General features: G+C 56.9%; 2 protein-coding genes and 1 long non-coding RNA gene across 3 annotated transcripts; 1 reads left to right on the top strand and 2 right to left on the bottom strand.

Moving 5' to 3' along the window:
- The first annotated feature begins 1,601 nt into the window (after window positions 1-1,601).
- On the top strand, window positions 1,602-5,624 carry TM4SF19 (transmembrane 4 L six family member 19). The gene is made up of 5 exons (XM_086843193.1): window positions 1,602-1,656; window positions 3,350-3,533; window positions 3,645-3,713; window positions 4,121-4,305; window positions 4,604-5,624. The coding sequence occupies exons 2-5, from the start codon at window positions 3,357-3,359 to the stop codon at window positions 4,788-4,790; spliced, it is 618 nt and encodes a 205-aa protein (XP_086699319.1). The 5' UTR covers window positions 1,602-1,656; window positions 3,350-3,356; the 3' UTR covers window positions 4,791-5,624.
- LOC147651200 (uncharacterized) lies at window positions 2,771-4,510 on the bottom strand. Its single transcript, XR_015274215.1, has 2 exons — window positions 4,429-4,510; window positions 2,771-4,218 (listed from the first exon to the last, which is right to left on the bottom strand). It is a non-coding gene; the product is annotated as an uncharacterized LOC147651200 (long non-coding RNA).
- On the bottom strand, window positions 4,965-10,114 carry NEU4 (neuraminidase 4). The gene is made up of 4 exons (XM_023933465.2): window positions 9,837-10,114; window positions 8,860-9,065; window positions 8,290-8,545; window positions 4,965-7,901 (listed from the first exon to the last, which is right to left on the bottom strand). Exons 2-4 carry the CDS (start codon window positions 9,058-9,060, stop codon window positions 6,865-6,867), a joined length of 1,494 nt encoding a protein of 497 aa, XP_023789233.2. The 5' UTR covers window positions 9,061-9,065; window positions 9,837-10,114; the 3' UTR covers window positions 4,965-6,864.
- Window positions 10,115-11,203: the final 1,089 nt, after the last annotated feature.

The raw sequence follows: 11,203 nt of genomic DNA, 5'->3' as shown, positions 1-11,203 counted from the left end.
TGGAACCACGTTTGGCTGCACCAGGACTGGGTGACTTTGGCAGGAAGTTCCTTGCCCGTAATTGCTGTGCTGACACTTTCACAGTTGAAGTCTGATGTGAGAAAGGCAAGCACACAGCTCCTCATGTGCAGGGCTAAAATGAGCCTTCTATTATGATTATTCTTATAAGGAAAAGATCAGCAATCCAGGAAAGAGAGCGTCACCAGGATGCTTCACGCTTCCTGGCATGGGGTTTTCTGTGGGAGATGATGGAGCAGGTCATGTGTGTGGTGGGAACCTCAGATTGTTGTGACGTAGGAAAGGCACAAGATGAGGTTGCAAAACATTTTCTTCCAGCAGAGTGAAAAATGGGTTCCCCTCTTTCTAAGTAATAAAAGAGAGGAAGGAAAACTTGGACTCTGCTTATCCTGCATGCATTGTCTGTCTTCATTGTAGAGACTGATTTGTCTTATTTAAGATGAAATACCCTGAGATGAATTCAGGTGCTTGAGCAGTGCTAAGGATGCCAAGGTCTCAGGCTCAATCCCTGCGTGGGACACTCACCTCAGAGCTGGACTCCATGATCCTGGTGGATCCCTACCCCCTCAGACTGTTCTGGGATTCTGTGACTAAAATGGGAATTCCTCTCCTGCTGCCGACTCTGATTTTCCTTTCAGAAGGACTGTCAGAGAATCCGTTCCTCAGTTTATTTTTGCTAGAGGAATGGAATTACCTGCTGTAACTTGGCCTCACCCATTCATCTTTTCCCATGTGGCTCTTGGAGGGCTCTCAAAACTCTTCTTTGAGAAGGTTCTTCCTTCTGCTTGCACAGCCCATGAACCATTCTCCTCTTTGCTTGTGCCACTTGCAACTCCTCTGCCAACAAACCTGCCCCATTTTTACCATTTTTGGTGCTACAGCTTCCCTGACTCCAGTTCTCAGACACAGAGGCCATTCATATGCTCCTGATCCTGTTCCTGACCTTCTCTGTGGGAACTGAAGTTTCCCTGTTACACATTAACTGCCAGCCATGGCAGATAGGAAATGCTGATATCTGATGATTTATAATAATTAAAATATCTGGAAATAACCTTCCTCTCTCAATCTTATTACCAAGCATGAGATAGACACGTGGTGGGGATACACTCAGCACCTGAGGAAAAGCCAGGACACCTGTGAGAAAGCAAAGGGTGGGAGGTAGGAGCCAGGTGACACATGGGAATGTTTATTCTGAAGCTTTTATTGAAAGTATTAGAGAGGAAAGTGTTACCCCAACATCTTCACCCCAGCTTGTTCCAGGAGCAGCAGGCTCATTTAATGGAGCTGTGGTAGAATGTGGTAGAATTTAATGGAGCTGGAACATTTAATGCAGCTGTGGTAGAAGCCTTAAAATCTGAGTTTGTGCCTGTTTTGGTGAACTCTGCCAGAGTAAACTCTGAAATGGGGAAGAGCAAGGCAGAAGCACAGCCACAGCGTTGGCAGGGGCTGGCTCATCCAGCCAGTCATCCTTCCTTGGGATGGGGAGATGGAGGGTGATGATCTGGTGGGCGGCCCCGGGGGAAGGAGGGGAGGGGAGCACATGCCGAGGTGTCAATAAATAGTCACCCATGGGTGATGCCTCTGGGCCAGGGCTCATCCCAGGGGTGGCCGCTGCTGCTCGGTGTGAGATCACTGCAGGTAAGCTGGGAAGTGGGGGGGAGTTCCCTGGGCTTTGCTGGAATCTCTGTGCTTTTGGTCATGGATCTGTGCTGGCACAAGGGAGACCTGCTTTCACAAGGGTCCTGCTGGACACAGGACCACCTGCACTTTGGCTCTGCCTCCCCTGCACAGGGGTTTGTCTGTATTGGCCGAGGAGCTGCTGCTTGCTCAGGGGATGTTTGGAGGGGACAGCTCTCCATGGGAGCTTCCTGAGGGAAAGAGACCTCCTGCCATCCCCAGGGAGAGGGCAGCGGTGGAAGGAGAGTGCTTGGAGAGGTTGAGGGCAGGCATGCAGGAAGGCTCTGGCCAGTGAGAGCCCAGGCTGTGAGCTCAGAGGAGCAGGAGCTGTTCCAGAAGGCCGTGGGGAGGTTGGGCTCAGCAGAGGGCACTCATGGCTGCAGGAGGAAACAACCACATGCAATCCCTGGACTGCAGGCAGGACCTCACTGGGGGCAGGAGGCCCCGAGCTCCCTACCACCAAGGCAGGGAGGATGGAAATCAAGAGAGGTGGAATTCTAGGATGGGTGCAGCTGATGGTCCCCCTCGGGTGCCTGGGCTGGTGTCCCTGCACACAGGTCTCACAGCCCTGTTCCTCCATGCTCAGCCCTCCCCGGTGCCCTGCTGGGACTGGCGGGGCTGGTCCCAAGCAGACCCCGCTGGAGCGGTGTCCCCCAGCCCCTCGGGCCGTGCCAGGGCTGGGAATGCTCTTTCTCTTCCTGGAGGAACGACCACACCGTGCTGCAGCCACTTCTGCTTTGCAAAGCCAGAGCGAGCATGAAAAAACCGGCCAGAGCAAGGAACGGCCTGACCCAGGGAACCTGTGCAAAATGGGCTGCAGTCGAGCAGGAAAGGGGAAAAGGCATAAATCCAACTTGAAGCCAAAAGGACTCAGGGTGGAAAACAGCTGGGAGCCAGGACAACAGCAAACTGTGCTATTTTCAGCAGTGCCAGAGTGACCAATGCACATCCTGTGCAAGATGAGGGGCTTGTAGGTGCAGGAGAGAGGCAATTTTGGACAAGGTATCACCTGGAGATGGGCAGGTACTTTCTAGACAAACTCATAACTTAATAAGATGCCAGTGGAACTGGAGGATAGATAATAATGAGTTCTTAATTAAATTTAATTGGTTTCAGCATACTCAGACCTGTGGTAGGACTAGTGCATCAGGGATGGAATAACTGTCGGATTTGATTGGAGACTGATGTGCTTCCACAAGACCTTGTACAAGGATTTTGCCTCTTTCCCAGCTCCCTCCTGCTGATTTTTTGCTGATAAACACTGAAAGCCAAACTGAGCTGTGGTGGGTGGTTGGCTCCCTGCAGAAACATTTTCATAGGACCTCAGACTGGCTTTTCTTGGAAGGGACCTTAAGGACCATCTTCCCCTGCCATGAGCTGGGACACATTTTGGAATAGTCAACCCTGTGGTCACACAGGTCTTGGGGTTCGGTGTGGGAGCACCATTGCCCACTTGGCAAAGAAGTATTAGAATTTCCATTGGAAATTGCCCTCAAGCAGGGGCAGTGCCACCAGGGTGAGCTGACACCCACAAACACAACCCAGCAACTCCCATCCACCCACAGCTGAGAGATGGGCTCAGGGGAACCCTCGGGGCGCTGCGGGGCCGAACGCAGCCCTTTCCTCTCCTCCTCTTCCTCCCTGTTCCATGCAGGACAGCCATGTGTGTGGGGAAGTGCAGCCGGATCGTGGGTCCCTGCCTGCTGGTGCTGGCCACGCTCTCCATGGCAGCCGGAATCCTCCTGCTCTTCCCTGGTGGAGCATCCAAGTACCTGCTGGAGGGGCACATCGGCAGCCACGCCAAGGCTCTGCCGGGTGTCTGGGGAGGCGGCATCGCTGTGAGTGCTGCGGGGTGTGTGTCCTTCCCCCGGGGCTGGAGCAGGGACAGAGGGATGGGGCAGGACAATTGGCTGCCCTTTGTCCCCCCAGCTGGGTTTCTGTCCCTGCAGGTGATGCTGGCAGCGACACACATCACGGCGCTGGGGTGGCAGTGCCCCGGCTGCGGGACACGACACAACGTAAGCCAGGGCAGGGACCCACGGTGGGACATGGCAGGGATCCTCCTCTCCCCTGGGGGATGGTGACAGGTCCCCCCTCTCCTGTGCTGGGTCGCAGACCCCTTTCTCATGGTGCCACCGTGGGATGTGGTGGAGCCCCTCTCCCACAGCAGGTCTGAGCACTGCTCTCTGGGCCATGGCAGGGTGCCACCACCCTGGGGACAGGGCTCCAGTGACTGCTGGGATGGGATCTGCAGGTCACTGCCTCTCCCTCCTCCCCGCCCACTTCTGCCCATCCCAGTGATGGCTCTATCCTCAGCCACAGCCGGCAAGGGGAGTTTTCCCCCCTCCCAAGCTCTGCTGACAACCTGCAGCCGCGCTTTGGGTCCCCTCTGACTTTCCGTGTCCCCCACGGGTGCTCCTTGCAGGCGTTCATCTCCGTGGTGCTCTCCAAGCTGGCTCTCCTGGGCGCTGCCGCCTGCTTCGTGCTCTCCGGGGTGGGACTGGCCAATGGCCCCCTCTGCTTCTACAACAGCACCGAGCTCGGCCTCAGGCACGGCGCCTTCTGGGGTTACCCCTTCCTCGATGCCATTGACCTGGGGCCTGACGCCAGGTGAGGACTGAAGCACCGCTGCTGCCTCATCAATTTAGTGCTAATTAAGTGGATTAATTAAGGTGGGTGGGTGCTTGCTGGTGGTGGTTGATGCAAGACCCTGGTAACTCAAGGAATTCTCACCTTCCATGGATTTCTACGTGGCGCTTTCCATCTTCGTCGCCCCTCCGTAACCCTGCTCATCCTCCAGTGAAGGATGGGATGTCTGGGGGACACTGGGGGTAGAAAGAAATGGGATTCTGGATTCTGGATTCGCTGCAGGCAGCATTCTGCACCTTCTCCCCTTCCTGTCACACAGGGCTGAGAACTACCTGCACAACCGGAGCACCTGGAGCATCTGCCTGGAGCCGGAGGGCATCGTGACCTGGCATGTTGTCCTGTTCTCCCTCCTGCTGCTCATCAGCGTGGCTGAGATGGTGCTGGCCTTGCTCCAGATCCTCAACGGCTGCCTCGGCTGCCTCTGTGGCTTCTGTGAGGGGAAGTAGGGCCCAGAGGGGGCAGTGCCAGGAGGCTTGGAGGAGGTGTCACCCTGGCTGTCACCGGCTGCTGGCACACGCTGCAGAGGGGGCACGGCAGGAGTTGTGATGCCAGCCCGGTGCGAGAGCTCCCGTAGGGGATGGACACCCCAAGTGTTGAAGCAGCTCGTGGGGCTGATGTTCCATGGGCTGCTCCTGTGCAGAGCCCCTGGCCTGGGTTGTGCCCCTTCCCTTGGGGCTGGCGGACATTTGGGGCTGGAAACTGGCCCCATAAGGGATGGAGGTGAGGACCCGGCTCCCAGCACCCCAGTGTGAGCCCAGCAGCTGCCTCAGCCACTCCTCATGATACTGAAATGAGGCAGAAAACCTGTTTTCTAACACAATTTGAGGCATTAGAAAGCAGGCATTCTTTATCACAGAGCTGGACACACACAGGATCTCTCCTCTGATCGAACGTGTGTTGTGAAACCCCAACAGGGTGTGTGTGTTCCATCGTGATCAGACAGATTCATTACAAGGGATTTTCTGGAGAATACATAAACATCACTTTTCCTAGAACAAATTTACATGCCTCCATCCTTTCCTGGAAGTCCTTTTTTGGTCCCAGAGGGCTGTACTCACTGAGTGCCCCAATATTGTGACCTTGCCTTGAACTTCTCTCAGGCCATGAGCTGCTGTTTCTTGTTACATAACTTTGCCACAAAAGTCATTATGTTTCTCATTACCTGTTTCTCCGCTAATTCCAGATGTGTTTAGCATCCTGTGTGCCTACTTTTACACCCTTTTATCTCACTTGCTAGTTAATATTTAAGTTCTATTTTGCAACTTCAAGAGAGCTGAAAATTTCTGTTCTCCATGTTGTCTGTCACTTGTCAGCCTCCACCCACCCCAGTGGAAAATGAGGCATGGTGGTGTCACACACTGCAGAGCTGGACACTTCTGTTAATCAGTTCATGTTCAGAGCAGTTGAGCTGGTGTTTGTCACCTGCACAGGGCAGGAGAGGTGAAGGAGACTCAAGGTGGGGCACTCAGATGGAGCTGTGCTGGGGGAGGCAGAGCTGGAATTGAGGTGCAGCTCCCTCAGAGTTCACCCCTACACAAGTGTCAGGAGCAGCTGATGCTCATTCCCAGGAGCAGGACCTGTGCTCAGCCCCTTCCCCATAACCCTTTCAGGACCCAGTGTGGGCCTGAGCCTGCCTGTGCTGGGAGGGGCTTTGCCCCCAGACTGACAAGGGTCAGAGGAGAGCAGAGATGGCCATGGCACATTAAAAAACCAAATCCCAGACCAGACAAAACATTAACTGGGCCATTGGGATGGTTGAACCCCAGCTGGCACCTGAGCACCACCCAGCCACTCACCCCCATCCCATGGGAGGTGGAGAGAATCGGAGGGGGAGAAGTGAGACATCTCCTGGGGCGACATAAAAACACTTTAATAATTGAAATAAAGATATAAATTGTAATGAAAAGGAAAATAACGAAGAGAGAGAACTAAAAGCCCAGACAAACAAGAAATGCAACACAAACATTTCTTTATCATCAGCCCAAATATAAAACCCAGCCCCATCCCAGCTACGATGAAGGAACAGAACTCTACCCCAGCCCAAACCCTCACAGTGACTTCAGAGAGACCATTGAGAAAACGTCTTTTCATAAAAAAGAAAGAATTTAACATTATAGACCTTATTTATATAGCATAGCTATTGATAACAAGGGGAGGGAAGCCCTCGGAGCAGGGTGGTGGCACCAGGTATGGCAGAGCTGGAGCACCACATCCCCTGAGCCAGCACTGGCACACAGGGATGGCACAGGGTACCCCTGGCTGCTGTTTCTTCCCAATATCTCTTTTCAGAGGTGGCTCTTGTTTGGAGAGGAGCCTGGGGCTGGGCTGGGGGAAAAAGCCTTCCCACACAACCAAAACAGAATTAAAAAATAGCAATAAAAATGAGATAAACCCCAGTGTGGGGACAGTAACACACCTCTGTGCGATGTGGCCGTGCTGGATGGTGGCAGGACCCAGCCTGTGGGTTGATGCTCCAGGATCCAGCTCTGAGGGGGTGAGAGGAGCTGACCTGGGCGGGCTCTAGGAGATGAAGCAGCTCCTTCGCCTCCTCCTGCCCGCGTGGCGCGTGGCGGCGCGGCCCCGCCGGGGAGCAGCAGCTGTCAGGGGGATGTTCTGGAGCACGTCGTGCAGCGTGAACATGCTGAAGGAGATCTGCTCATAGGGAGACCTCATCCCGTTCTCGTAGAGGCAGGCGAAGGTGATGGCCGTGCCGCCGGCCACCGGGGCGTCCCTGTAGGGCAGCTCCATGTAAGCCAGGTCTGAGTAAGCACTTGGGCCCTCATAGATAACCCAGGGCTCTGTCCAGCTCTCTGCGTCCCTGGGGAAGGTGCTGAGGTGAACCCCCATGTTGACCCGCGACATGGAGCTGGTGGGGTGCGAGTAGAGGATCCACGTTGGTGCTTGGAAGAAGGGAGTGGGGCTGGGGGTTGCTGCACAGTCCCCCTGGACGGAGGTGACGCTGTGGGCATCACCATGGTGCCCTGGGGTAGGACAGTGCTCATCTGGCTCACGGTGGTTGCCAGTGGGCGGCTCAGCACCTCCTGCCTGTCGGGTGGGCAGGTGCCCAAACCCCCGGAGCGCCCCAGGGAGCAGCCGGTGAGCCAAGCCCCGGAGGGGCCTCACGGTGTCCCGGGAGGCGCTGGGGACGTACACGAATGGTGCGGGAAAGCCAATGACACTGCCGTGACAGCCGTGGGGGGGCTCCACCAGCCGCTGCACCAGCTGCCCCCCGTGGAACACGGCCCCATCATCCGTGCTGAGCGCCTGGACCCTGAAGCCCAAGGGGCTGCGGGCGTTGCAGTAGAGGACATTGGATCCATCCTCCTCATCCACTGAGACCAGCTGGCACTCGCCCGTCTGCAGGTTGGGGATGAACTCCCCAAAGCGCCAACCGCGGCCATGGTCATCACTGTAGAAGGCGAAGGAGTGCGGGGTGGTCTTGCAGAGCTGCCCAAAGCACTCCTTGCAGTCGATGTGGTAACTGTAGGCGGGCACCAGCAGCCGGCCAGAACGCAGCTGGATCCCATGGCCAGGGCCCAGCGCGAACGTTGCCCAGTCTGGGGAGCAGAGATGGGATGGGGGGAAGGTGGGATGGAGTAAAGAGTGACCACCATGGTGCCCTGCCATGCCCAGTGTGGAAGGGCCCCCTCGGCTTCCTCTCAGTCCAAGTGGTGGGGTGGGAGGGCAGCAGAGCCCACTGCTGCCAGGTTGTTCTCACACATGCTCCTACCCATGGCTATGGGGCCTCTCCATCTTCTCCTCACCCCCAGTAACTGATATGGATACTCCCTCCATCCCTCCTCCCCTCTGCTCTTCCACCTTCTTGGAAGCTTGTGGGATTCTCATGTCAAAGTTTCCCCCAGCCACCTCCTCCAGGAGGCCAAAACGCAGGGCTATCCCCTGTCTGGCTGCTCTCCCCTGTCCTCAGCCCTTGCGGCTGGGTACCTTTGATGGTCGCACCGATGACCTGCTGCGTCAGGTCTGTGGCTGTGCTCCAGCTCAGGCCCTGGTCGGCGCTGGTGACGCAGCAGAGGCGGGTGACGTTTTGGCCAGTGACAATCTGGTAGGCTTCGGGCGTCCTGCCCAGCACCGTGATGAAGAAGAGGAAGAGGGTGCCCGTGAACTCATCGTAGAGCGGGCAGGGGTTCATTGACCGATGGTGCTGCAGCGTTGCCGTCTCCAGCACGCGCATGTCTTCCCACTGCCCGGGGAGGAGGAGGAGAGGACAGAGAGGAGTAAGGACCATCCCACTTTTTTGCCCAGAACTGTGACTGCCCCATCCCTGACGTGTTCCCAGCGGGGTTGGACAGGGCTTAGAGCAACCCTGGGATAGCAGAAGGCATCCCTGCCCATGGCAAGGCATGGAACGAGATGGCCTTTGAGGTCCCTTCCAACAAAAACCAACCCATGGCCCTGTGATGCACTTCACCCATGCCTCCAGGAGCCAGGCTGTGCCACACCTAAGCCACGAGGACAGCCCCCAGTGTGTCCCCAACCTAGCTGGGTGTGTCCCACCTCCACGTAGCTGCCGTAGATGGTGCCACGGCGCAGCACCAGCAGGTTGGCGTGGGCATCGTCGGCACTGAGCCGCTCCTCGGCAAACGCCAGCAGCTTGGCCACGCAGGGCAGGTAGAGCAGGGCGGGCACACGGTACGTGACACCGCTGGATTCCTTCTCGAAGAGCACGGTCCGGGCCGGGAAGTGCCGGGAGCCCATGGCAGCTGCAGCAGAAGGATGTGGTGGGCTGATGAAGGTGGGGGCACTGGCTGCTGGGCATGGCCAGGGGCACGGGGTTGTCCTTGGAAGGGTTTGGGGTTTAACTTGGTGGGCTTGGGTCTGGGTGACCCCCCAGGAGCAGGGGCTGAGGGGCAGGACTGGGGTGGAGAGGGGCTGGGTCACCACAGCTCAGAGGTGGGTCAGGGCACAGGGTACCATTGAGGAGGCTGACCTGGGGACCCCAAATAAAATTAAATAAAATTAATTTTATCTTTAGGATGCTTGTCTGGGAAATCAAGGCCAGTAAGCAAAGGGCAGGGTGAGACCTGTAGCTCCATGCTCTCTTCTGGGGAGCATTGGGAGGGTAGAGCTCACAGACGAGATGGCAGCAGCCCAGGCTGACAGGGTGAGGGACATCATCGTGACAGGGTCAGGGAGTGTTCCTGTGCCTCCAGAACCTCCAGCACAACGGACCCAGGCGGCCCCTTGCTCCCTCTCCTCTGTGGAGGGAACCTGAGATGCACAGCACAGACACGGGGGTCCCCAGCTGAACCATCCCTGTGGCAGTGGGTGAGAGCTATTCCCAAATGTCTTTCCTCCAGGGACAGGCCAGCTGTCCCCACTTACATGTCCCTACATTTCCCTGGAGGTTATCCCCACAGAAGGAGACGGGCATCCGCTCCAGGAGCTGGAGCAGACACGAGCCCCTCTCACCCGTGGTTTCATCAGGAGCTTTTGCTGCCTGAACACCCCCCGGAGAAAGCGAAGGCACTCACCGGGTGCTGCTCAGCCGGAGCGTCCGTCCCCTCTGTCCCTCGGCACCGCGGAATGAGGCCGGCTGTCGCTGTCGCTGTCGCTGTCGCTGGCTTTCCTCAGAGCCTCCCTGCCTCGCCGCCACCGCCTCCCCCGGCAGGGTCCCCCCTCCGGAGGGTCACGGGGCTCCCCCGCCGGTGCCCGGGCTAAACCGCTGAGTCAGCAGCGGCACAAAGGAGCCCTTATGGGCCCGGGCAGAGCCCAGACACCCTGCTCGGACCCCCGGCAGGATCCGTGGGGCAGGAATTGCAGCTCCTCCTGCGGGCTGGGAGGGGCTGGGCTTCCCCGTCCAGGGCATCCAGCCCGTGATCAGCACAGTCCACCCTGCCATGCGCTCCCCAGCCTGGGAGCTGTGGTCCAGAGGGTCCCAGCCCTCCCAGGACCCCCAATCTTCCGTGGACCCCCAGCCCTACCAGCTTTTCCAGGATCCTCAGCCTTCTCAGGACCCCAACTCTTGCAGGACCCCCAGCATTTCCAGGATCCCCAGCCCTATCTGGACCCTTAGCACCAGAGAATCTGCAAACTTCCCAGGAACCTCAGTCCTCCCAGGATGCCCAGACTTCCCAAGACCCTCACCTGCACACAGATCAGCTACTAAGAAAGTATTTTTATACCTATATTCCAATATCCCATTTCAGTGATCAGTTTAGCTAAAAGACAAAATTCACGTGGCAAATCACAGATCAGAAGTTCCAAGGGGAAAACCGAGGCAGAGGCTGCAGAACTGCCCAGCAATGGCCCCTGGGTGACCACGTGTGGCTTCACCAGTTCCACCTGGCTGCTACAAAAGCCTCCCAAACCTTGGGTTAATTTTAGTGAGGGTTCCTGTAACACTGGACCATGAAGTGCTGTTAATCTGGTCCAGCTCCTGCTGGACACCTGGGCTGGTTAACCCCTGCCTTAGGTGCTAAACACAGCTGAGGAAAATCCTGGCTCTGCTTCACACCCCTCTGCCCCTGACAGCATCACTCCTGCCCCACAGCTTCAGCCCCAAGGCAACACTGCCAGCCAAGTGACCCCAGATCCATCCTCCCCCTCCTGCCATCCCAGGCCCTGCTGCTGTGGCAGTGCCAGGAAGGTTTGTGAGGATGGCAGCACCAAGCCCAGTGGGTTTGGTGTCACTGCTTGTCACCCGTTCCCAACATATCTGTCAGTCCAACTTACACTGACAAAATCCCAGTGTTTTAAAGCTGAGCCAGCATCTCCTCCTGCTCAAGCTAGTCAGAGTGGGGGCAGGCACCTGGATGCACTGGTGTGCCCAAAGCTGTGCCTCACTCCATCCCCTCCTGAAGTAGTTTTAAAGCACTAGCTAAAAAAAATCACTAGAAAA

Source organism: Cyanistes caeruleus, chromosome 10 (genome assembly GCF_971803275.1).
Source record: "Cyanistes caeruleus chromosome 10, bCyaCae1.hap1.1, whole genome shotgun sequence".
Classification (NCBI taxonomy): Eukaryota; Metazoa; Chordata; class Aves; order Passeriformes; family Paridae; genus Cyanistes; species Cyanistes caeruleus.
The sequence above is the reverse complement of the archived record's forward strand: the minus strand, read 5'-3'. Positions and strand labels throughout refer to the sequence as shown.

What these genes read in the sequence shown, in the direction of transcription:
- TM4SF19 (XM_086843193.1), top strand. Translation starts at nt 3,357, where the DNA reads ATGTGTGTGGGGAAGTGCAGCCGGATCGTGGGTCCCTGCCTGCTGGTG. An exon ending in TCTGGGGAGGCGGCATCGCT is followed by an intron (nt 3,534 to 3,644) that starts GTGAGTGCTGCG and finishes CTGTCCCTGCAG; the next exon opens with GTGATGCTGGCAGCGACACA. An exon ending in GACCTGGGGCCTGACGCCAG is followed by an intron (nt 4,306 to 4,603) that starts GTGAGGACTGAA and finishes CCTGTCACACAG; the next exon opens with GGCTGAGAACTACCTGCACA.
- NEU4 (XM_023933465.2), bottom strand. Translation starts at nt 9,060, where the DNA reads ATGGGCTCCCGGCACTTCCCGGCCCGGACCGTGCTCTTCGAGAAGGAA. An exon ending in TCTACGGCAGCTACGTGGAG is followed by an intron (nt 8,546 to 8,859) that starts GTGGGACACACC and finishes CTCCCCGGGCAG; the next exon opens with TGGGAAGACATGCGCGTGCT. An exon ending in CATCGGTGCGACCATCAAAG is followed by an intron (nt 7,902 to 8,289) that starts GTACCCAGCCGC and finishes TCTGCTCCCCAG; the next exon opens with ACTGGGCAACGTTCGCGCTG.